General features: G+C 45.8%; 1 protein-coding gene and 1 long non-coding RNA gene across 10 annotated transcripts in view; one reads left to right on the forward strand and one right to left on the reverse strand.

Annotated features, from left to right (window-relative positions):
- adcy2b (adenylate cyclase 2b (brain)) overlaps positions 1 to 22,829 on the reverse strand; it is a 43,745-nt gene that overhangs the window by 18,632 nt on the left and 2,284 nt on the right. For 6 of the 8 annotated variants that reach the window (XR_013131755.1, XR_013131756.1, XM_077008463.1 and 3 more), the window contains exons 2-8: positions 20,222 to 20,419; positions 11,215 to 11,265; positions 10,300 to 10,461; positions 8,013 to 8,162; positions 5,502 to 5,650; positions 2,191 to 2,302; positions 1,215 to 1,342 (exon numbers count right to left, since the gene is read on the reverse strand). Coding sequence is in view for 6 of the 8 variants with exons in the window: in XM_077008463.1 (XP_076864578.1) it covers positions 1,215 to 1,342; positions 2,191 to 2,302; positions 5,502 to 5,650; positions 8,013 to 8,162; positions 10,300 to 10,461; positions 11,215 to 11,265; positions 20,222 to 20,419 (950 nt within the window). In the remaining 2 variants the exon portion in view is untranslated. The remainder of the gene's footprint in view (positions 1 to 1,214; positions 1,343 to 2,190; positions 2,303 to 5,501; positions 5,651 to 8,012; positions 8,163 to 10,299; positions 10,462 to 11,214; positions 11,266 to 20,221; positions 20,420 to 22,829) is intronic. The other 2 variants (XM_077008461.1, XM_077008462.1) reach the window with 1 other exon arrangement.
- LOC143516693 (uncharacterized) lies at positions 656 to 14,343 on the forward strand. Of its 2 annotated transcripts, none has more exons than XR_013131758.1 (4): positions 656 to 882; positions 4,247 to 5,714; positions 8,581 to 8,639; positions 11,479 to 14,343. It is a non-coding gene; the product is annotated as an uncharacterized LOC143516693 (long non-coding RNA). The 2 variants fall into 2 exon arrangements; XR_013131759.1 differs by having other exon boundaries at positions 4,450 to 5,714.

The raw sequence follows: 22,829 nt of genomic DNA on the forward strand, positions 1-22,829 counted from the left end.
TCTTCCCAGACTTCCCCTCATCTCTCCTAGTACGCCTTGCTGGTTTTGAGAAAAGCATTCAGGAGACTGTCCTACTCTACACTAAAAATATCTTTAGCTAGGCAATGAAACTGCAACGCCAGTTCCAAAATATGCCAGCAGTTCTAATATATGTGCATGAGAGTGTGTGTGTGTGTGTGTGTGTGTGTGTGTGTGTGTGTGTGTGTGTGTGTGTGTGTGTGTGTGTGTGTGTGTGTGTGTGTGTACGTGTGCGTCTGTGCTTGTGTGAGTGCAAGTGTATGCGTGCAGTTGCTTGCTTCACATGTTGAGGACAGGTACAGCTCCTGCAGTGCATCCATTCTGGTTACACTACAGGCTTGTCACAAAGCCTTCCCGAACAGACACGAGTGCGGATGTGTGCGCGCGCATCTCTGCGTGCGAGTGTCTGTGCACATGCATGTGTGTGTGCATGCGCACATACGAGATCAGTCCAGTGCACAGAGTGCAAATGGCACAGCATTGCAAATCCTCGGCCAGTGACCGCTCTCTCTGGCACGAGGTATGTCAGAGAATAAAAGCTGTTTTGACTCCCTCACACCCAGAGATGGACCTGTGCCCGTGCTTCTCTGCCGAAGTCTTCCAGCTCTACGGTGTGTTAGTTTGTAAAGTTCTAGTGCTCAGACAGGGATGCAGCCTCACGCGCCAACTAGACAGACAGCCCTGGGCTGCCTCTAAACCACCACGGTTATATTTCTGTGTGAGCCGCGACTGCTTGGCCAGCCACATGCTAAAACCTGCAGAAGAACCGAGTACTGAATTGGGAAAGAACTTGCCATTATGCAAAGCTGAAACTAGCAAGGACTCTGAAAATACAGGGCAAAGAGAAAACACTCTAACACCCAGGTACGGAGCCGAGCGCTAAATTAGAGTTATTGTCAACATGTGGTGTTTAGTTAGATCTTTGAGTTGTTTCACTGTGAATAACCATTTTGTATAATTTTAGCAATGGTCCTCTTTCTGCTATAAATAGGGTTTTATTCTCAGTTTTAACGATTTATTTCTCATTGGTGATAAACACAACTTGTACGATGGTTAAATGAAAACAATTGACTAATAAACTAAACTAATAAATGATATATATAGAGAGAGAGGGGAGGTGTAGAGAGTGAGAGATAAAGAGAATGCAGAGAGAGACAAGGGGAAGGAGAGAGAGAGAGATCAAGGTGATGTTTTACTTGATGGCTTCACACATGTCCAGACCCATCTTTACGCAGTTCTTGGCGTGGTCAGGCAGAAACTCGGGCAGCCCAGACACACAATAATAACAATCCCCCAAGATCTTTATCCTCATGCAGTCGTTGTCCTGAAAAGAAAGCAAGGGAACAAATAAATGAATAAAGCGAATGGTAACAGATCAGATTAGACTCAGTAATTGCACTGTAATGCACAGGGAAAGAGTAGGACTGGTGATGTCACGTCTGTTTTGTTCAGCAAGCATGGTCAAGTCTAGACAATGAGTATATATCTGACTATTACAACACACACAACATACACACACACACACACACACACACACACACACACACACACACACACACACACACACACACACACACACACACACACAACACACTCACACACACACACACACATGCATACACAACACACACACACACACACACACAAACCCATGCATACACAACACACACACACACACACACACACACACACAACACACTCACACACACACGCATACACAACACACACACACACACAACACACTCACACACACACACACATGCATACACAACATACACACACACACAAACCCATGCATACACAACACACACACACACACACACACACACACACACACACAACACACACACAATACACACACAAACACATGCAAGACACACACACAACTGCACTAACCTGTTTGTAACCCTTTTTATATATTTATTTCTATATCCTTATTTCCATTCTTTTAACTTATTTATTTCTTTATTGACTTTTCAAGCATTTCTTCATACCAGCTACAGTTCTTTTCACGTGAATGATTAAAATAGCATTCCTAATTTCCTAGGAAAGGCTCATTCGTGTTCATTTACTACAACGCTGCTTTGGATATACTGTAAACAAATACAGTCATGCCAATAAAGCTTTCCGAATTTAACTAAACTTGAACTGAGTATATGGACACCCTGTTACCTTGGCTATCTGGTCGAATTTGCCGAAAAGCTCGTTGAGCATGTGCACGAGTTCTCCTGGAGAGCAGTCGCTGGCCAGCCGAGTGAAGCCAACGATGTCCGCGTACAGGATACTGCAGGGAAGCAACAGCAGGTCTTTAGAACAGCGGAGGCAATGGTGCATAATACCCCAGTGTATGGGAGCAGGCCGAGAGGGGGTCTGGTGCTACTGTCAGTGGGCTGTTCCACACATAATCAAACATGACTGAGGTTTCACTTCCCAGCGCTCCGCACATACTGTAGCGACATGGGTGTGAAACCTAAAGCTTAAGATCTCTGCGAAAGCCTACATAAAAAAAACCAGCGGCTTTGCGCTCAGGCACAAAAAGAGCTCTTCAGAAAGTCAGTCTGCTGTCAGAGGGCAGAGGAAACGGGAAGCCATCTTTCTCTTCCTGAAACCCAAACACGGGCGCTCCTAATGAGGAGTGCTGGCCTCTGGCGCGCTCTTACCATGATGAAAAAAACCCACCACAGAAGAACAGTGAACCTTTGAAGCGAAGAGAAATATTACTTAAAAAAATTCCCCCCAAAGAACAAGAAGAAGAAGAAGAAGAAAAAAAGCAGCACTTTTGTTCTTTCTTTCCATGCAACAGATAGGAAGCGATTTTCTGTGAGAATGGAACATCTCTTTGATGTGTTGTTTCATTGAGGCAAATGGCTTTTATTTATTTATTTTAGATTTGATTTATTTTTATTACAATTAAATAATATAATATATACAATTATAGGTAATACAGATATTATACTGAATTTAACAATAATAATAATGTTGTTGTTATATTTCAGTCTTACTGGATAGGCTAAAAGCACTTATCTGTAGAGGACAAGTACTCTCCCGGTCTACATTTTATTTCACAGATTGCTATTTGTCCTTGTACAGAATAAATTCTCTTGAGTATACAAAAGCAAACTAAGGGGTCCCACAAGGGTCTGTACCGGGTCCTTTATTTTCACTATACATGCTAAACACAGTTCTTCATAGCATTAGCTTCCATTGTTATGCAGTAGATCCTCAATTACATCTGTTTACTCATTCTGATAATGCCCATACACTTAATTAAATTGAGGACTGTGTAAAGGAAGTAAAACTGGATAGCAACTAACATTCACCTTGTTAATTCTGAGAAGACTGAGGTGCTACTGTTGGAAGAGTTAAATTATATTTGACAAAATCTTGAATCCTGAATCTTGATCCTGATCTTTTCAGTAACAGCAAAAACTGGTGTGAAAAACTGAGGCCTCATTGTCTCTGAGCTCTCATTTAACACATGTGCACGTGCACACACACACACACACACACACACACACACACACACACACACACACACACACACACACACACACACACACACACACATATGGTGACATATGCTTTACTCATTGGATGCAGAGATCCTGGTTCATGCTTTTCTTGCATCAAGGTTGTATTACAGTAATGGTCTTCTAATTGGACACTCTAAAAAGTACTTAATAAACTCCAACTCATACACAAGGCAGCAGAATCCTAACACGAATATTTGACCACTTCTTCTTCTTTTGAGCTGTCTTTTTCTTTCGCATCTGAACTTGCTCCCTGTTATATTTTGAATAGATTTTAAAATTCTCCTTTTGACAAATAAAGCAATAAATGGTCTGGCCCCACAATATCTGGGTGAACTCATCGTACACTACTCAATGATATATAGTACACTACTCAATGATATATAGTATACTACTCAATGATATATAGTACACTACTCAATGATATATAGTACACTACTCAATGATATATAGTACACTACTCAATGATATATAGTACACTACTCAATGATATATAGCCCGCCTTGCCTATTGCATTCTTAAAATGGTCTCCCTTAGTTGCTAGAATTAGTATGAGTTTAGCCTGGGGTGGATCTGTCGTCTATAAAACTCCTCAGTTATGGAACAGCCTTTTAGCTTCAATTCAAGACTCAGACACATTCCCAATTTTAAAATGTAGCACAAAGATTTACGTCTTTACACAAGCTATTTCCTCACAGTTTGTGACTGATGTGGGTGGAGTGCAATGCCTCAGAGGGTCTTCAGAATCATGGTGACCTCAGGACCTCTGTTTCCGTTATGCTGCTCCAGATAACCCTGCCAGACACCGGTGCTGATCACAGGCACGTCTCCTCTATGTGGACCGTTCATGCATATTGACTTTCATGTATGTGTACTGTTCATGTGATGTTCATCTTTGCAGGTGCTAACACTGGACTAGACCTGCTCTTGAGTGACAAAGCATCTGAGAGGATGGCAGAAAATATCTGGGTGTCACCAGCAGAACTGATGTTACCAGTAGATGAATCGGAGGTCCCTGTAGATGATAAACTAATGATGAACAAATGAACTAACAATGCTCTAAACATGAATGAACTAATGATGAACTAATGAACTAACTATGAACTAATAATGATCTAATGATAAAATAACGATGAACTAATTATATCTAATGATGAGCTAATGATGAACTAACAATAAACTATTGAAGAACTAATGATGAACTAATGAACTAACTATGAACTAATGATTAGCTAATGATGAGCTAACGATGAACTAATGATGAACTAATGAACTAACTATGAATGAATGATGAGCTAATGATGAGCTAATGATGAGCTAACGATGAAATAATGATGAAATAACGATAGACTAACCATGAACTAATGATGATCTAACAATGAACTATTGGAGATTTAATGATGGACACATGATGAACTAATGAACATCCCAGCCACCCTAAACACTCGGAAGTATACTAATGTGGCTGATTGAACTAATCAATGTAATACAGTATAGACTCTTCATTAGCTGGGATTCCCAAGGAGGACAGGTTCTTTCTTCAGGTTTGGTCCTCCAAAGCTTTCTTCCTTATACCCTCCCAAAGAGTTTTTCCTTGCCACTGGCTTGCTCATTAGAGATCTGGACCCATTAATTTGTAAATCAGCTTTGTGACGTGTGTTGTAAAAAGTGCTACAGAAATATATTTGACTTCGGCTGTTGTTGAGACAACATGACTGTGTGTGCTGTCTTACATCGAGGCTACTCATATTTGGGTTATTGTTTGTCCTACTTTACTGAGAGTTTGCTGAAAGCCCTATTCGTTTTGCTGTGGGTGAGAAACAGGGCCAGTTCTCTGGTGTGCGGGAAATGTAGATGTTCTGGAGACATGCAGACATGTGTTCAGCCGTCAGACAGCGGGGGTGCGGGTGGGAGTGTGAGCCATGTCGGGCAGGACTGGTGGAGGAACCTGACCTGACGTTGGTGTGCCTTTGCACATACAGGTTGTGGAAGTTGTTGGCGTTCTCAGCCTGGCCACCGTTGGGCCCCTGCAGCCGTTGGATAATCTCTGCCTTCATCACCCGGGCAATATGGGCGGGGAGCAGGGACAGCAAGAGACGTTCCTATTGGCCAAAAGGGAGAGACCGTGAGGTTGACATGAAACAAAGAACCTTGGAGTCTCTTAAGGTAAGAAAGTTGCTTTGGGCTCTTAAGGCATCTGACAGAAATGTATTTTCGTGTTTACAATAAAATCACCTGTGTCACTTTTTGAACAAAACGGCCATGCCGCCAGTAGTGAAATCACAATCATGATACACACCCGGCTTCATGTTGCTTTTGGCTACGGTTAAGCTTAGCTAACAGGTGCAGTGATGGGTGTTTTTTCATTGGTTTGGACATATGCAAAGGCACAGCCTGAATTTCACCCTGAAATTGCCAAGCAGGGAGCAATGTGAAATGTAAATGAGGTGTGGTGCGTACAGAGCAAACCATGACTGGAAGTCACAATGGGAAGGTTAATTACTGTCTGCCTCAGGTGCATTTTCCTGACATAAAAAAAAAACCCAACGCACAGAAACCTTTTCAAATAACATTACATTAATGTGTTATTATCAGAAAAAGACCATTTCCTCTTACAAACTGATTCTGGTTTAGTGTGAACAAACCTTTGTGAGTGGATCCAAATTTAACATGGAGTTTTCTGCCATCAACTAATTAGCTAGTGGAGGTAAGAGACCCTCATCAGCCATAGACTGATGATACGTGACAACTGATGCGAACTGACGACTGCAATTAGACAGATACATGATAGGCACGCAAACAGCTGTGGGAAGACAGCTTGACAAATTGATAAGCAGGATGAATTAATAGACATATTGATAAGCAGGGCTGGATTAGATAGATAGACAGATAGGCAGAGAGACAGGGATAAATAGAAAAAAAATAATACAGGCTTTGGCTTGCTCCTCCAGGGAAATGAAGCGTGTCGTTATGGAGGTAATTAGGCAGATGATGTGGCTAACGTAGCGAGAACACAGTCCAGCCGTCAGACAACTCCAGCGGCGGAGCGGCAGTGAAAACGGGGGACTGGCTGGCCCCGCTGGAGCTGCTGAGACAAATACCTGCACATCACAGCACGCAGAGGGACGGGGGACGGGGGGGGGGGGGGGGGGACAGAGACAGGGGACAGGGATGGAAGGATGGGGGGCAGAGGGGGGAGCTACTATCCATCTCAGCGGTAATTACAGTAGCACATAAAAGCATGAGTGAAAAAAACCTGTGTGTGTGTGTGTGTGTGTGTGTGTGTGTGTGTGTGTGTGTGTGTGTGTGTGTGTGTGTGTGTGTGTGTGTGTGTGTGTGCGTGTGTGTGTGTGTGTGTGCGTGTGTGTGTGTGCGTGTGTGTGTGTGTTAACAGAGAGGCAGAGAGGGAGGGAGACTTGTAGACCCTAATTGCCCTGTGGGAAAGCCAAAAAGCAGCTTGAGTGACATTTGGAGTGTAATGAAATAACTGCTGCAAAGAGATTTTGTTGTGAGATAAAGTTTGTGGGCCATTTTAAATTAATGGTTAAATCTTTCATTTCACAATTCATTTGAGTCTATTGAGATATAGTGAATTTTCCTCCAAGGCCCTCTGGAACATTTAAATATTACATTTAAATAGAATTCTACAGCTATAATGGAGTGCTGTTTGTACAGGGAGGCAGATGAAAGCCACACCTGAATGGACAGAAGCATCTTATTACAATTACATTTTTTCTACGGACGTAATTTCCCAGAGGCTTTTTTCAATGACCATAAATTTGTTCAATAAGGGCATATGTGTTATTAGTAAATAAGACTATTTATTATTATAAGTCTGTTGAAGATCATATCACATTTCAGGAAATATTTATGCAAAAACCAAAACCATTCTAAAGACTTGGCGAATGGTTTTTGTTCTTCTGACAAGGGTGTTTCTCAGGGAGGTGCCTCCTGAGAGACGAGAGGAGCTGATGGGTGCTCGTCTGCCTGCTCCAGTTTCACACGCCGAGCCTTCACTTCCGCCTGGCTCTTTATCACCATCTCACCCCGAACAAAATCAACAAATAGAGCAGAGCAAGTCGGGAGGAAGTGACACGCAAAACTTCCACCCCACCCGACTCCTAACGGAAGGACAGGGAGGGGTGAGGGCCAGGCCGGGGTATCGAGCTGTATTTGTCTGAAACCGTTCTCAGCCGCACCCAGATCTGGGTTATAAATAGTAACCTAAACAGTAAAGTGATCCTTTGTGTTCAACCGCATGGATGACTCACACCCGAACCCCCACCCGAACCCCCACCCCTCTAAACCTCTCTCCTTCACTGCAAAAGCGACAGACGCTTGGCCAGGCCGGTTTGCTCTTGTGTACATACCTACATGCACGTGTTTACTCTAAACACAGATGTTTACACGGCGCCCACACGGCGGTGGACGTGTTCTCCACCTGCATCCCGCCGTTCTTCGTACCTGTTGGTGTTTCTCAAACTCCAGTTTGATCGGCGACTTGATGCAGTTGCAGGTGTCCTGGTATGTCTGTTTGAGAGCGAGATCCATCAAATGCTTGTGATAGGCGCCCGCCATGTTCCCACAGATGAAGATGATGATGTTGGCCAGGATCTGTGTGGAGAAAGAGCACAATCGCAATCAGGATCAACCTTCTGGGGACTGACCTCGGCCCGGAGCGGCAGGTGTAACCCTTACACGTTACAGTTGGGCCCAACGGTGGTTTTCATATCATTCAGGCCGACATTATTAGCAGATTAATCCGGTCCAACAGAAGCAATTACACAGTGATCTTCATCAATTAACCGCGCACAGTCCCCCAGGGACCCCAGCTTTGTTCTCCCTGCTCCTGTCTGAGAAAACAGTGCTTGTCCTTTAGAAATGGCTGGTTGAGCTGTAATACGGGTGCTTGCCAGTGATTGCAGCAAAATGCTGTTCACTTGTCTACTTCTTAGTTTTTCCTCCTTCTCTCCCTCTCTATGCCATTCTCACCCTTTTCTCTCCCTTACTTCTTACCCACTTGCTATTTCAGGATCTGACCTACCTGCGAGAAAAACACACACACACACGAATCATGTGTGGACGGATTGGGTGAGTTAACATTTTATTCTTTATTCCTGTGCTTACAGTTTTCACAGTTTAGTTATATATTGCACTGAATGATTAATACAATCTCCGTTGTGTTAGTGCAGTTTGCACACGATATGTGGCCTCTGACAAGTCTGCGGGTGTCAATAAGATCTTCCCAAGAAAGGAGGCACAAGCCACAGAGGAACGTTCCCTAATATCTAAAACCACCTGGGCTCAGAGACTCAGAGCTCCACTAAGAAGTCCTTCTGTCCTTCAGCTAGCTGTAATTACTGAGTGGTAGCCATATGTGCAGACAGATCAATGCCAACAAGAGCTCTTAATTAACAGTACAGACTCCTGGCACCATGCTACTGACTTTAGGCCCAGGATTAAGGCAGAAAAAGGACACACCTATACAAAAGCATCTGAGAAACGGGCAGTGTTGGTTTATATCTATAAGAACTGACCCTTAGGTGAAAGCTTTTGAAAAGCAGTGTGTTAGTGCCAAGCTATATTTTAGGGCAGATCAATTATCCCGGATTGCTTCTCCAATTTAAAGGTTTTTCTGTCCTATCAGATAAATAAGGGGAGGGACTATCACGCGATTGACAAACACTGTGGTTTCTGAAATCACACCCACACAGACAGGGCAAGCAGATCAACTTCATTTATTTCTTTCCATAAATAACGTCTCCAGGAGAGATGTATAGAAAATCTTCTAGCTGTGGCAGTAATGGAAAAAATAAAAAATCGTGTGCAAAACTCTTGTTAATCTCCAAAGGCTTCAGATTTGCTTCGGAGGCAGACCGCGGGGGGAGTGTAGAAGAGTGCGTGGTGTGAAGGAGAAAGGTCTCGAGGAGCTCTTAATGACACCCTTGGAAGGCTTAAGAAAACCTCTGTCCAAGGAGAAGACCCCGCTAAACATAATTAAAGACCCCTTAGTGGTTTCATTCAAGCATTCGAGGTAGTTACTCTCAGCAGAAGAACTCGGGCGAGAGCTCGCCGGGGCCGCTCGGGTTTAGCAGGGAGCCAGCGGCTCACTCTGTGAAAGGCAGCGTGACAGCTTCCCGGCCAATCATGTCTCCATGGTGTTGCCACGGTAACCGGTGCCGTGATTAACCTCTGGTTAAAACAATACATTTAAAAGAATATATACACTCCATACTAAATGAGCCGATTTTAGAAGATGGTCCGCACGGATGCTTTTTGCATGATGCGCAAACCATAATTTTGCGACTTCCTGTAACTTCCAGCGTCCTTCTGGTTCCAATGATTGAACCTGTGGGGTTCATCTCAGCCGGTGGTGCGGCTCTAGCCCGGGCGGAGGTCTGCGGGCCTCTGTGGCAGGCTAACCCCTGCCCACCACACCCCACCTCTGAACCCAGGGCAGCGCACGTGGTCCCAGCCCGACCACTACGAAGCAGGACAAACTGCTCTCGTTTGGCTCCCCAGACTCTGATGAAGTTTATATGGATCAACTGCGTGCAACTTCCAGCCTTCTGGTGTGCAAGCTTCACATCTAGATACCAGCTGCACATTTTGTTGTGCCATCAACCAAAATAGCTGGGACACCTGCATGCACAACAAATACACACAAACACACCCACACACACGTGTGTGCGCAAACATACACACACACACACACACACACACACACACACACACACACACACACAATTACCTGCCAGACGAGAGGATCCTTGTGCACTGTGGTATTGGAGAGACAGATACTCAGCACCAGGGTGTGGGAGGAGGATGTGAGGACACTGGCAATGACAGCGTCCCGCATTGAGAACGGGAGCATAGTGTACACCACAAACACGATGAAGAGAAAGAAGGAGACCTGCAGTGGAGAGAGAGAGAGAGAGAGAGAGAGAGAGATGGAGAGAGGGGGAGAGGGGGGAGGGAGGGAGTGAAAGAGAAAGTGGAGACAGAACGGGGGAGAGGGAGAAAGAATGTGGAGAAAGAAAAGAGGGAGAGAGGGTGGAAAGTGTAGGGAGGGGAGAAAGTGGGAGAGAGAAAAGACACAAATCTAGGTATCATATCATGTCTTTCTGCTAAACTGTGATTTCAAATTGTAACCACATTTGAATGTTTTTATTCTAAAAATATCAGATCTTGCTCTACACGTTCTCTGGTTTTCGAGCATAAATATCTCAATGTGAAAAGCTCGGGTGTACGGAGAAGGGCAGAAAAAAAACACAGATAAAACATGATTATCACCAGTGTAATCTCAGTACATCACTGGCAAGCAGCACACCATAGTAACATTCACATATGACTACATGGCTAATGGAAGCCAGCATCTCCAAGACATCACGCGTTGTTACATTAAGAGTTAATGTAGTAACAGAAAGGATTCCTTTTCAGATAAATCCTTTTGACTCCATGTATGAAACATTTATTAGTGATAGCTGTTTTTCATCTACCTTGCTAGAGCACAGGGTTATCTGTACAAAGACATAGTTAATGGCAGACAGAGCAGGAACTAATGGATATCTGTCTTGGCCATCTTTACTAAAAGTACTGTATCACTGACAAACACACTCACACACACAGTCACAAAATACACAAACACATACATACTCACACACACATTTTGTAAGTGCGTTCTATTATATTGACTTTTGCCACTCCTCACAGAGACCTGGATAGACACAGGGGCGACAGAGGTGGAGATATATGAGACACAGTAAGACATTGGTGGACCAGACCATCCATGGGCAGGAATCATGAGACTGATCATGCCCTTCACACCCAAACCCATTCCAGTGGTGTTGTTTCTGTAGACACTGAGATCATGCCCTCCTCTCCTGGTTATTTGGATTAAATACATTATCTCCTGCTTCAATTGCAACAGATGACCAAATTCGGCCAGTGAGGATGCAGCCCACTGACCTGTCTCCGTGAGCAACACTGAGACTCCGTGATGCAGCCCCCTGACCTGTCTCCGTGAGCAACACTGAGACTCCGTGATGCAGCCCCCTGACCTGTCTCCGTGAGCAGCACTGAGATGTGATGCAGCCCCCTGACCTGTCTCCGTGAGCAGCACTGAGACGTGATGCAGCCCCCTGACCTGTCTCCGTGAGCAGCACTGAGACTCCGTGATGCAGCCCCCTGACCTGTCTCCGTGAGCAGCACTGAGACTCCGTGATGCAGCCCCCTGACCTGTCTTCGTGAGCAACACTGAGACGTGATGCAGCCCCCTGACCTGTCTCCGTGAGCAACACTGAGACGTGATGCAGCCCCCTGACCTGTCTCCGTGAGCAACACTGAGACTCTGTGATGCAGCCCCCTGACCTGTCTCCGTGTGCAGCACTGAGACGTGATGCAGCCCCCTGACCTGTCTCTGTGAGCAGCACTGAGACTCCGTGATGCAGCCCCCTGACGTGTCTCTGTGAGCAGCACTGAGACTCCGTGATGCAGCCCCCTGACATGTCTCCGTGAGCAGCACTGAGACGTGATGCAGCCCCCTGACCTGTCTCTGTGAGCAGCACTGAGACTCCGTGATGCAGCCCCCTGACATGTCTCCGTGAGCAGCACTGAGACGTGATGCAGCCCCCTGACCTGTCTCTGTGAGCAGCACTGAGACTCCGTGATGCAGCCCCCTGACCTGTCTCCGTGAGCAGCACTGAGACTACGTAATGCAGCCCCCTGACATGTCTCCGTGAGCAACACTGAGACATGATGCAGCCCCCTGACCTGTCTCCGTGAACAGCACTGAGACTGACAGGCCTTTCAGCGCTCGACTCCTCAATAAGCTCTTGTAGCACATGTGCAGACTCCTTCATGCATTTTAACCAGGCCTGCCCTCCAACTGATGGTCTGGTCCCGCTGGGAGATGGAGGGATCCTTCAGATCGCAGGAATGACCATGATCCATGATCATCCAGGAAACAACATCAAATCAACATTTTGATAGTCCAAGAGTCAACAACCAGACACTTAGTTCAGCACAAAAGGTATGTTACGTTAAAAACTAAAATCAGTACTTTTATTGAATATGGAATTCTGAAGGCTGTTAAGGCAGTGGGGGTCGTGGGTTTGGGTTACCATGGTGTATCAACGCTGGAGGAGTTGGGTATTGATCGTTCTTGCTGTGAGCCATCTTTTTCACACACCGTTGCATTTCACACACTTCTGCCAATATGATTCGCTCTGAGGTATTAATATTCACACAAAACACCCCCTCTGTTCCTCTCGTGATACAATCGTCTAATGCTGGGAATTCTCCACTGACAATGTGAAGAATCTAAGGCATCAATGCAGATGGTAAGAGTGCTATCTTGAAATATATCATGAACTCAGGCTAATACTGATCTAATGATATAATAATAAAATATTAAAATGTATGATGATAATTTTAGCCTCTTATTAATGAGTGTCTGAAGAGTCATATGATACTTAATCACAAATATTTAATAATGTGTAATTAAGTGTCCAACTCTCATAAATTTGAAAAGGTACTGTTTTTGGTTGCGGTAGTGGTCATAGTCCTGACACAGAGAAAGTTGAGAGCCTGCTTTAGAAAAATGTAAAATTGTAAAATGTAATAGTCATATTTTTTTCCTCAAAATTAGCCTTTTTAACAGAGGCCTGTGGGTTTGAGGGTGTGGCACAGTATTGTTGCTGTTGCTAGGACTTTAGTCTTCTGGACTGAGATTGTTATTGTGTTTCCTGGGCTCTGCTGGAGTCAGTCCTCTAGTCCTCCAGTCCTCTAGTCCCCCAGTCCACCAGTCCTCTAGTCCTCTAGTCCCCCAGTCCTCTAGTCCTCTAGTCCTCCAGTCCTCTAGTCCTCTAGTCCCCCAGTCCTCCAGTCCACCAGTCCTCTAGTCCTCTAGTCCTCTAGTCCCCCTGTCCTCTAGTCCTCTAGTCCTCCAGTCCCCTAGTCCTCCAGTCCTCTAGTCCTCCAGTCCTCCAGTCCTCTAGTTCTCCAGCTCAGGGGTCACCGCCCCAAGTTCCCCCGTCACCACCGGGACAACCTTGGTTTTAACCTTCCACATGCTCTCTGTTTCCTCTTTCAGCCGCTGGTATTTTTCCAACTTCTCATATCCCGTCTTTTGGATGGTTTTGTCGCTCGGGACCGCCATATCTATAACCACTGCTGTTTTTGTCACCTTATCTATGATAATGATATCTGGGTGATTTGCCACTAATTTGCTTAGCTGTCGAGATCTGGAGGTCCCACTGGACCTAGAATTTAGCACTTAGTCCTTGTCATGATAAATGTGCCTGTGCTGTCCTATTGCCTCTTGTTATTTGTTGTTGGCAGTGATGTCAGTAACACATTACTTAGTAACGCGTTACTCTGCTACTTTTCTCAGTAACGAGTAATAGGATTTACTATTTCCAGTCCAGTAATCAGATTAAAGATTATCCAAGTAACTGTGCGTTACTATTTTTATTTTCCCTAGTAAAAATATATATTTTTGCTTTCTTCTTGGCTCAGTTCTACTTTTGCGTCTGACCGTAGCGCTCGACTCCGCACGCTGCGCACGACCCTGTGAGAGCGCGAGCGCGTTTTACACGTCATTCTGTGCAGTGTCCTCCCGTAACGATATGTGGTAGTGTAAAGAAACACCCCTCAAAAACAGGGGAAGTAACATTTACCTGATGAATTTTAATGTTGCACTGTGTTCCAGGTTTGAAAAGTGCTGGAATTTTGGCTAAAGTAGCCTACTTAAGAATGCTTGAAACTGTAATTGTATTTCGTTTCACAACAAGTAGCCGTCTGACTGAACAGTTTGCTTGTATTATGTTTACAAATAAATTTACAAATAATACCATGTAGCTACACAAATGTAATGTCAGGAGATACATTGTTTCTGTTTAAAATGCACTTCCAATAAAGTGAGTATTGGAAAAATTAATTTTGCTGCTAAAGTAACTTGTAATCTAACGTAGTTACTTTTAAAATCAAGTAATCAGTAATGTAACTAAGTTACTTTTTAAAGGAGTAATCAGTAATCAGGTATCAGATTACATTTTCAAGGTAACTAAGCCATCACTGGTTGTTGGTACATTCCATGGAGGAGCTTATTCTGCAATGGAACCTTCTCTCCTTCTATGGAGAACGTGTCGTCCGTCTGTCAAATGCACATGCTTGTCAGATCATCCTAGGGGACCATCGCCTGCATGTATTCATGGATGTTTTGTGTCTTGTCCTGTGGACTGTGAATCTTTGTAAGCCTTTTCATACCTCCTTGCAGCAGGCGTATATCCCTTGGATATGAGATCTTGGGTGCCCCGTGCATTGTGAGTTTTCTGGCCTTGACTGGCAGTTTCTAATTCTTCTCTTGGCTGATTATGGTGCCTGCTGGGTATGTGACATCTATCCTACTCACAAACCGTTAGGGATGTTTGGCTTTCGGGTGAAATTTATGGAAAATGTAAAATATTCACGCTACAGTGATATTTAAGTAGAAGTACACAATGGTGTGATTCTTATTTTCAGCAATTTATTGAAACAAAGTCCAACAACAGTGGTGGGTATACCCCAACAAAATATGTCAATTCCTCAATAACTTGTCATGTGACCTTTAGCATCAATTACAGCTTGTCAACGACGTCTCATGCTGTTCACAAGTTGACATTATCTGCTGAGGTATGGCATCACCACTCTTCTAGAAGGGCAGGGTGAGTTACGAGGTGAGTTATGAGGTTTTCTATGGGATTCACATCTGGAGAAAGTGCAGGCCACTCAATTTCAGGTACCCCAGTCTCCACCAGCCGTTCCCTAATGACGCGACCTTGATAAGCTGGTGCATTGTCATCCATGAGGATTAAATTAGGCCCGTGTTGTTCATGCAGAGTATTTATGACCTTAATTACTGGATTAATAACACTAGTCAGGTTTTATGGGCTTATCACAGTGTAGGGCAGTTCTATACTGACTAGACACACCTTTCCACTCTGTAACACCACCACCACCATCGAAGGCTCGTCTGGTGACAACAACGGCTGACGCAGAGCACTCTCCTTTATGTCTCCAACATCACAGCACTCTCCTTGACTCTCCTTGACTCTCCTTGACTCTCCTTGACTCTCCTTTATGTCTCCAACATCACAGCACTCTCCTTGACTCTCCTTGACTCTCCTTGACTCTCCTTTATGTCTCCAACATCACAGCACTCTCCTTGACTCTCCTTGACTCTCCTTGACTCTCCTTGACTCTCCTTTATGTCTCCAACATCACAGCACTCTCCTTGACTCTCCTTGACTCTCCTTGACTCTCCTTGACTCTCCTTTATGTCTCCAACATCACAGCACTCTCCTTGACTCTCCTTGACTCTCCTTGACTCTCCTTGACTCTCCTTTATGTCTCCAACATCACAGCACTCTCCTTGACTCTCCTTGACTCTCCTTGACTCTCCTTGACTCTCCTTGACTCTCCTTTATGTCTCCAACATCACAGCACTCTCCTTGACTCTCCTTGACTCTCCTTGACTCTCCTTGACTCTCCTTGACTCTCCTTTATGTCTCCAACATCACAGCACTCTCCTTGACTCTCCTTGACTCTCCTTGACTCTCCTTGACTCTCCTTTATGTCTCCAACATCACAGCACTCTCCTTGACTCTCCTTGACTCTCCTTGACTCTCCTTGACTCTCCTTGACGTCTCCAACATCATTGGTGGCCATTGTTCTGCTCAGTGTGAATAAACTTTCATGGGTGAACAGCACTGCTCACTGTACACAATTAAGTGGTCATCGGTGTGAGATGCGGCCAAAGGACGTCCACTTCTATGACTTTCTGTGACTCTTCCAGTCTCTCTGTTTCTCTCTTGCAGCCTGCTGATGACTCTCTGTGACACTCTAAGCTCAGTGGCCACTGCCATCTGAGATCATCCTGTTGGAAGCTTCACAATGGAGAGAGACTGTAGATCAAGTGTTAGGTGTTGTCTTGGTCTCGTGAAGTCAAAAAATTAACAGCAGGATGAGGAGGACTGTTTAAATACCAGTTCTAATTGAGCCAGGAAATGTATTGGTCGATTCATGGATCAAACACCTGTTGTGAATTTTGCCAATAATCTCCTTGATAGAGAACAGCAAAAAGTACTGAAACATTGACCAGTTGGACAAGGGCTTTCAAATGTTTAGAGGAAGTCACATTAAGTTAACCTGTAAAGGTTATAGTGCCTTTTAGATTCATCCTGAAATCTCAGTGAGTGGTGTATGTGTGGATTGAAGTGTCTTATAGTCAAGTGATCTGTATTAATGATAATGAAATTGATTGCTAGGTCACAAACAAGCAAACAAAAGCAACCCCCTCCCTCCATTCTAAATGATTCATTCACAACACCGTAATATATGTGCATTTTGAACTCAATGATAATCGGATATCGTTCCTATTTTCAGACAACATGAGAACCTCCCTCCCTAATAGCCCCTCCAGACATCTAAATCTGCACGTTTTTAAAATCCACCTTCAGAAGAGGAAAAACAGCCGTCGGATCTCTCCATCTCTCTCTTTCAACTTTGCGTGCCCCTCCCTCTCTTTCTCTCACCCCTGCCAGAACCCCCCCCCCCCATCATTCTCCCACACCTCGGAAATAATGGCCTAACACAGCCTCCAGGGTTCCCATTGATTAGGACTGAATGACTCTAATTAAAGGCAGCAGAGGGTCCTCACCAGCCCACGGCGTCCACACACTTCTCTCTAGCTCTGCCCCAGGCTGATTGGAGGGAGGTGGGTAAGATCCACTTTTTTTTCTATCCTCCTGATTAAAGGGTCTGATTATGAGCTTTCTTTCGAGCAGCATAAAAAGGCCTCTGGCTTTTAGCGTGTTGCTAACGCAGACCCCGTTGCCTGGGGTACATGGTCTCCGCAGTAGCGTGCTGTGGGCGGCGCGCTGAGCTCTTTCATCTCCACCAATCACGGCCCGCGCTCTCGACAGGTGTCCTCGAATTCCTTTTCTGGCACTTGGAACTGACATGAGCCACTCGTGGGGACACGCCGATCGGCATGGCATCACCGCTGAAGTGAGGGCATAATTAAGGACGCCGTGGCGATGCTGGGTGATGACTCCATCGCCATGACAGCTCTGCTCATTACGGCTCCTGTCCTGTAGTACGAGGAGCTGTCAATCAACGTCAATCAAAGCCCTTCCTCTGTTTACACACACTGGCCACGCATCATCAGCGGAGTGTCCGCTTACATAAGGTTTTTGTTTATAAATATCCATCCGAGGGATCGACGTGGCAACATTGCAATTATCTCAACGCAGAACACTTGTTATTCAAGTCCCTCTCCAATCTTCTCTGGACCAGCAAGGGCTTAAAGCACTGCTGACAACTTTTATCCAATCAATAGTCACGTTGCTTGCCGCTGACAACTTCAACAACAAACACTGTCCAATCAGCTGTCGGCTCCTCGGAGACACGAGGACTCAGGTGAAGCTGTATGACCCGTTGACTGTTCCATGAACTTCCGCTGACCACCAGCCCTTATTTCTAAAGGCCAGCGGTCGGTGTGTTTGTTAGAGCAGAAAGCCCCCGCCTCTTGTTCGTTCCCCTCGAGGATCAACACAAAGGCAATTGACAGCAGTCTGGCGTGCTGACACAAACACAACTGCCCCCTCCACTGGATTTTTACCTGATCGCCAGCGGAACCACGTTACAGATCGAGCCGTTTTCTTCCATCGGTGTTATTTGCGCGTCCGGCGTCAATGCTAAACCCTCCTGAGTGGCCATAATGGCCTCTGTGAGCAGAGGGAGCGTGAGCAGAGGGGAAGTAGAAAGGTAGTAAAGCCGAGCTGCTCACTGGGAACCGTGGAGGCGGGATCACACGGTCGGGGCGAGACCTGATGAAGCTGGTTTAGAATGAAACGACTGCCCTGGGAACACGATTGGGCAAGGTGATGAAAGGTTAGCTCACATGGTTTCTGCTTTCCTATGTAGCACTGAGAGAGTGACTGAGGGAGAAAGAGAAAGGGTGGGAAGGGAGACGGAGGGAGACCAATGGAGACAGTGGGAGACAAAGGGAGAAATGAAGAGGATATGATAACAGAACAGGTTTCTCCATGATGAAGCACCAACAGGTATTAATATTCTGAGAGAGTGAGAGAGAGAGAGAGAGAGAGAGAGAGAGAGTAAAGAGAAAGTGAAGCAAACTGAGATGAAAGGAGAGATAAAATTAGACATGATGTGAAAGCTGTGGCTGAATTAAATATATCAAGCAAATTAGAATATGTCACCATTTGTCTAACAACCTTGACATAATCACCAGCAAGAAAAATGCTACCTAAAAAGAATCCTGTTTGTTTGGTCCATGTTCAGATAACAACTGTTTTAAGATTTCCTGCACAGACATCAACTCACTTCAGGCCAGTGGAAAGCCCTGGACGCTCTCAAATAGTGGCGGCGTCAGCCTGGATAGATGGGGACGGCCCAGCCAAACGTAACCCAAGCTAATCAACCCCTTTAATCATCCTGTTTCCCATCAGGCCTCACACCCGCCAGGAGACGAGCTTCCTGTGTCGGTCCACATCCACGCGCCGGCGCTCTACCACTTCCTGCCCGCCCGCCACGCCCGCCCGCTTACGGGAGCCGGTCCAAAACCCCACGTGGAGCTCCCTGCGTGTCACACACCTCTCCTCGCTGTTCTCGTGAAGTGTTACGGGCCGCATGAATCACGGCACCGCGCTGGAGCGTATATACTCCAGCGCTCATCTCCAAGATGCCTCTCGCCCATTAAGTGATGTACAGCCTGCAGTTCAGATGACTCAGATGGTCACATTAACTCATGAATGAAAGGCCCCCTCCTAGGGCTATTATCACAGTAATAAGACACTGGGCCTGAGTAATAGCACTGGTGAGACCAGGCCCCTGTTGCTTCAGGGTCTGTTCGTGCGTTTTCGTGTAAACACGCGTTCCAAGTTCACCATCACGGCGTGCTGAAGATGAAGACGCATCAGGTGCTGTTTGGGGCTTGTGGCACATAACCGAGTTTGGCTTAGAGGAGGTGTGAAATAAAGAGTGAGATGTTTAGGAGCAGGAAAGGTGAGCTGAGAGGGAGATGGAGAGGAATGGAGAGGATCTTGTTGTATGTCTGTGGCTACCATTGTATTTATCTACAGCCAGAGAGACGGAGCATATTCATTTTCATAATTGCTGTTCGACATGCACTTGTGATCATGCTGTCTTTTTTGCAGTATTTGCAGTGCGCATATACTCAGCTCAGCTCAGAAAAACACCCTCCCCCTGCAAACACACACACACACACACACACACACACACACATACACACACACACACACACACACACACACATACACACACACACACACACACACACACACATACACACACACACACACACACACACACACACACACACACACACACACACACACACACACACACACAGCCCCAGTGCTACCCTAGCACAAATCATCAAAGTGAACTGTAATGAAGTTACTTCAAAATGCTACAATTCACAAACAACTGTGAGTACGAACAGGATTCATCCCGTGAACATTTGAATAAATAAAGGATCACGTGAGCGATGGAAGACCGACCGTGTGTGTCTCGCGAGGCTGAGATGTTTCTCAGCTGCTATGTGGAGGTGGGGAGAGGAACACCACGACGGCTCCCCCTGGTCTCACCTGGTCCCACGGACAGATGATCCCTCCAAAAAACATGAAGAGGTAACCCATGGCAACCAGGCAGCCCCAGATGAGCAGGGAGAAGAGGCGGAGGAGCTTCTTGAAGATGGACTCGATGCAGACGAGGATGAAGATGGCGAAGAAGATGGACAGCGTGGTGGGCACGGTGATGAGGAAGGCCACGTGGTCCTCCATATCCTGGGGGGGAGGGGCGTGTGAAAAGATCTGAATTACTGCTAAAAGACAAATGACAGAAACACTGCAAACAACGCTCACAGCTACACGTGTTCACAGGGCGTCTAGAGAGCTGAGCCTAGATGAATATATTTCTCAACAAACTGCTATGGCACGTCAATAGAGATCACGAGCGCTTAACACAGATTATCTGAGGGACAGCTAACATACTGATGAGACTAATCGTCTCATAAATAAATGAGTACATCTGTATTTGTGTAGTACTCTTATACCAAAGTGCTTCACAATAAAGATGTACTAAATGTACACTATAAACTGTGGATAGTGACCACAGACCATTAGACATGACATAACAATAAACTGAGGTACCATATCTTCCTTCACACTCACATCTCCCTCTGTGTGTGTGTGTGTGTGTGTGTGTGTGTGTGTGTATCACAGTGAAATGTATAAGGATTTATTCCCACTCGGACTCATGTCACAGCAGGGAGAAGCAGGCAGTCCCCATAACAGAGCGGAAGAACACAGTGGGGAGGGAGTCTGATCCAGACACTTCACGTCACACCCTCCCTGAAATGAGACCATCAGTCATAATGAGACTAATGACATTTGGTCAGTCATTTCTGAGCATATGTTCGATGCCTCTGGTTCGTTTAGGTAAATGGTCTTGTGTATACGGTTGATCTAATTAGTGAATGAGAGTTCGAGCCAGAAGAGTTGGGCTAAAATAACACCATCACGGCCAAATGAGTCACCAGCCGTGAGGGGAGACACCCCCGGGATCGGTACAGTATCAGGAAAACGCACACTCTCACTCACACACACACACACACACACACACACACACACACACACACACTCACACACTGAATCTCAATCACGACCGCAGGAGCTGGTGCTGCCTCTCTCTCTCTCAATCACACACACACACACACACACACACACACACACACACACACACACACACACACACACACACACACTCAGCCCTCATGTTTCTCATACATTAAAAAAGGAAGACATGCCCGGGGCTCTCACACACACTCGAAGCCCCGAGCGCGACCGAGCTGGCGTGAGCATGCCACACGTGTCTCAGTATCCAGCCAGCACGCCAGGTTGCTGATTGCATGATTAGCCCCCAGATTTCAGATCCTTTTTTGCCTCGTCTTTTATCACTCTTGACTTGAGGTTGAAGTGCTCTTGCATGTCAGCCTCCACTTCCTTGGCTAAGACAGACAGACAGCCGATTGGCCGTTTCAGAGAGAGCCCGGAGACAGCCGATTGGCCGTTTCAGAGAGGGCCCGGAGACAGGCGATTGGCCATTTAAGCTCATTTTTATCCATTTAAACCCACTTCCTTGCAGTTGCAAGAGCACTCAATCCCCTATACGTGGTCGCTCTGTTACCGTAGAGAGCCATCCTGTTAGTTCGCCCGCCGGGTTCAACTGTGAGTGTGTATGTGTGTGTGTGTGTGTGTGTGTGTGTGTTTGGCTGGGGAAGATGCAACCACAAAACTGCTGATGTATCAGGAATGTAAAAAATGTCATGTGCCATCAGCACTTTGAAACAGCTTCCTGAACACTCAAACCACAGCGCACAACCAGTGGTTCCAGTGGCAAAAGCCTTTCTTCCTTCTTTCGCATGGGTGTGTGTGTGTGTGTGTGTGTGTGTGTGTGTGTGTGTGTGTGTGTGTGTGTGTGCTTGGCTGAGTTGTTGTGCCCGCTTCGTGTATGCATGCGTGGGAGTGGAGGAGGAGCCAGAGACCATTAACACTTCGTCTACAAGACGCCACGAGCACTTCTCATGCGGCGAAGCTCAAGGCTGGTGAGGGACACATGCAGTGTGTGTGTGTGTGTGTGTGTGTGTGGTGCCCCCCCCCCAACACATGGCTCACACCACATGCTGAACGGACATGTGTGCACGCGGCAATGGATTCAGTAGCATCATCTGTCACAACGAGACACGAGAGAGAATGTAGACAAAACTACAGACAAAACACCCAGACACACAGTTCATCGTCTACTTCCACAAAAAACTAGACTTTCCTTCTGTGCCTTTTAACTGTTTGCTATTTAACACCAATACTGGTTCTCCAGCCATTGTTATAGAAGGCTTTTCTGACTTAAGGAGGATTTCAGTGACTAGAAACAAGACGTTTGGAGCTGGAAAGGTTTGCGTGGTGTGAAGCAGGAGATTGAGCCAGTGGGAGCCAGCAGCGCTCTGGATCGGCCCGTGCAATCCGCCGCGCTGTCCGATAAAGCGCTGTTGCATCATGGGGAGTTTTTTTTTTTTTTGCTCTGTGGGGAAACCAGGCAGCATGGGTGCCTGTTCCTGCTTCACCAGCACTGGAATATTTTCCCCAGCAGTGGGTTTGGGTTTATGAGGTATTCACCACTCCGTAACCCAGGCCAATA

This window comes from Brachyhypopomus gauderio, chromosome 6, assembly GCF_052324685.1.
Source record: "Brachyhypopomus gauderio isolate BG-103 chromosome 6, BGAUD_0.2, whole genome shotgun sequence".
In the NCBI taxonomy this organism is placed as follows: domain Eukaryota; kingdom Metazoa; phylum Chordata; class Actinopteri; order Gymnotiformes; family Hypopomidae; genus Brachyhypopomus; species Brachyhypopomus gauderio.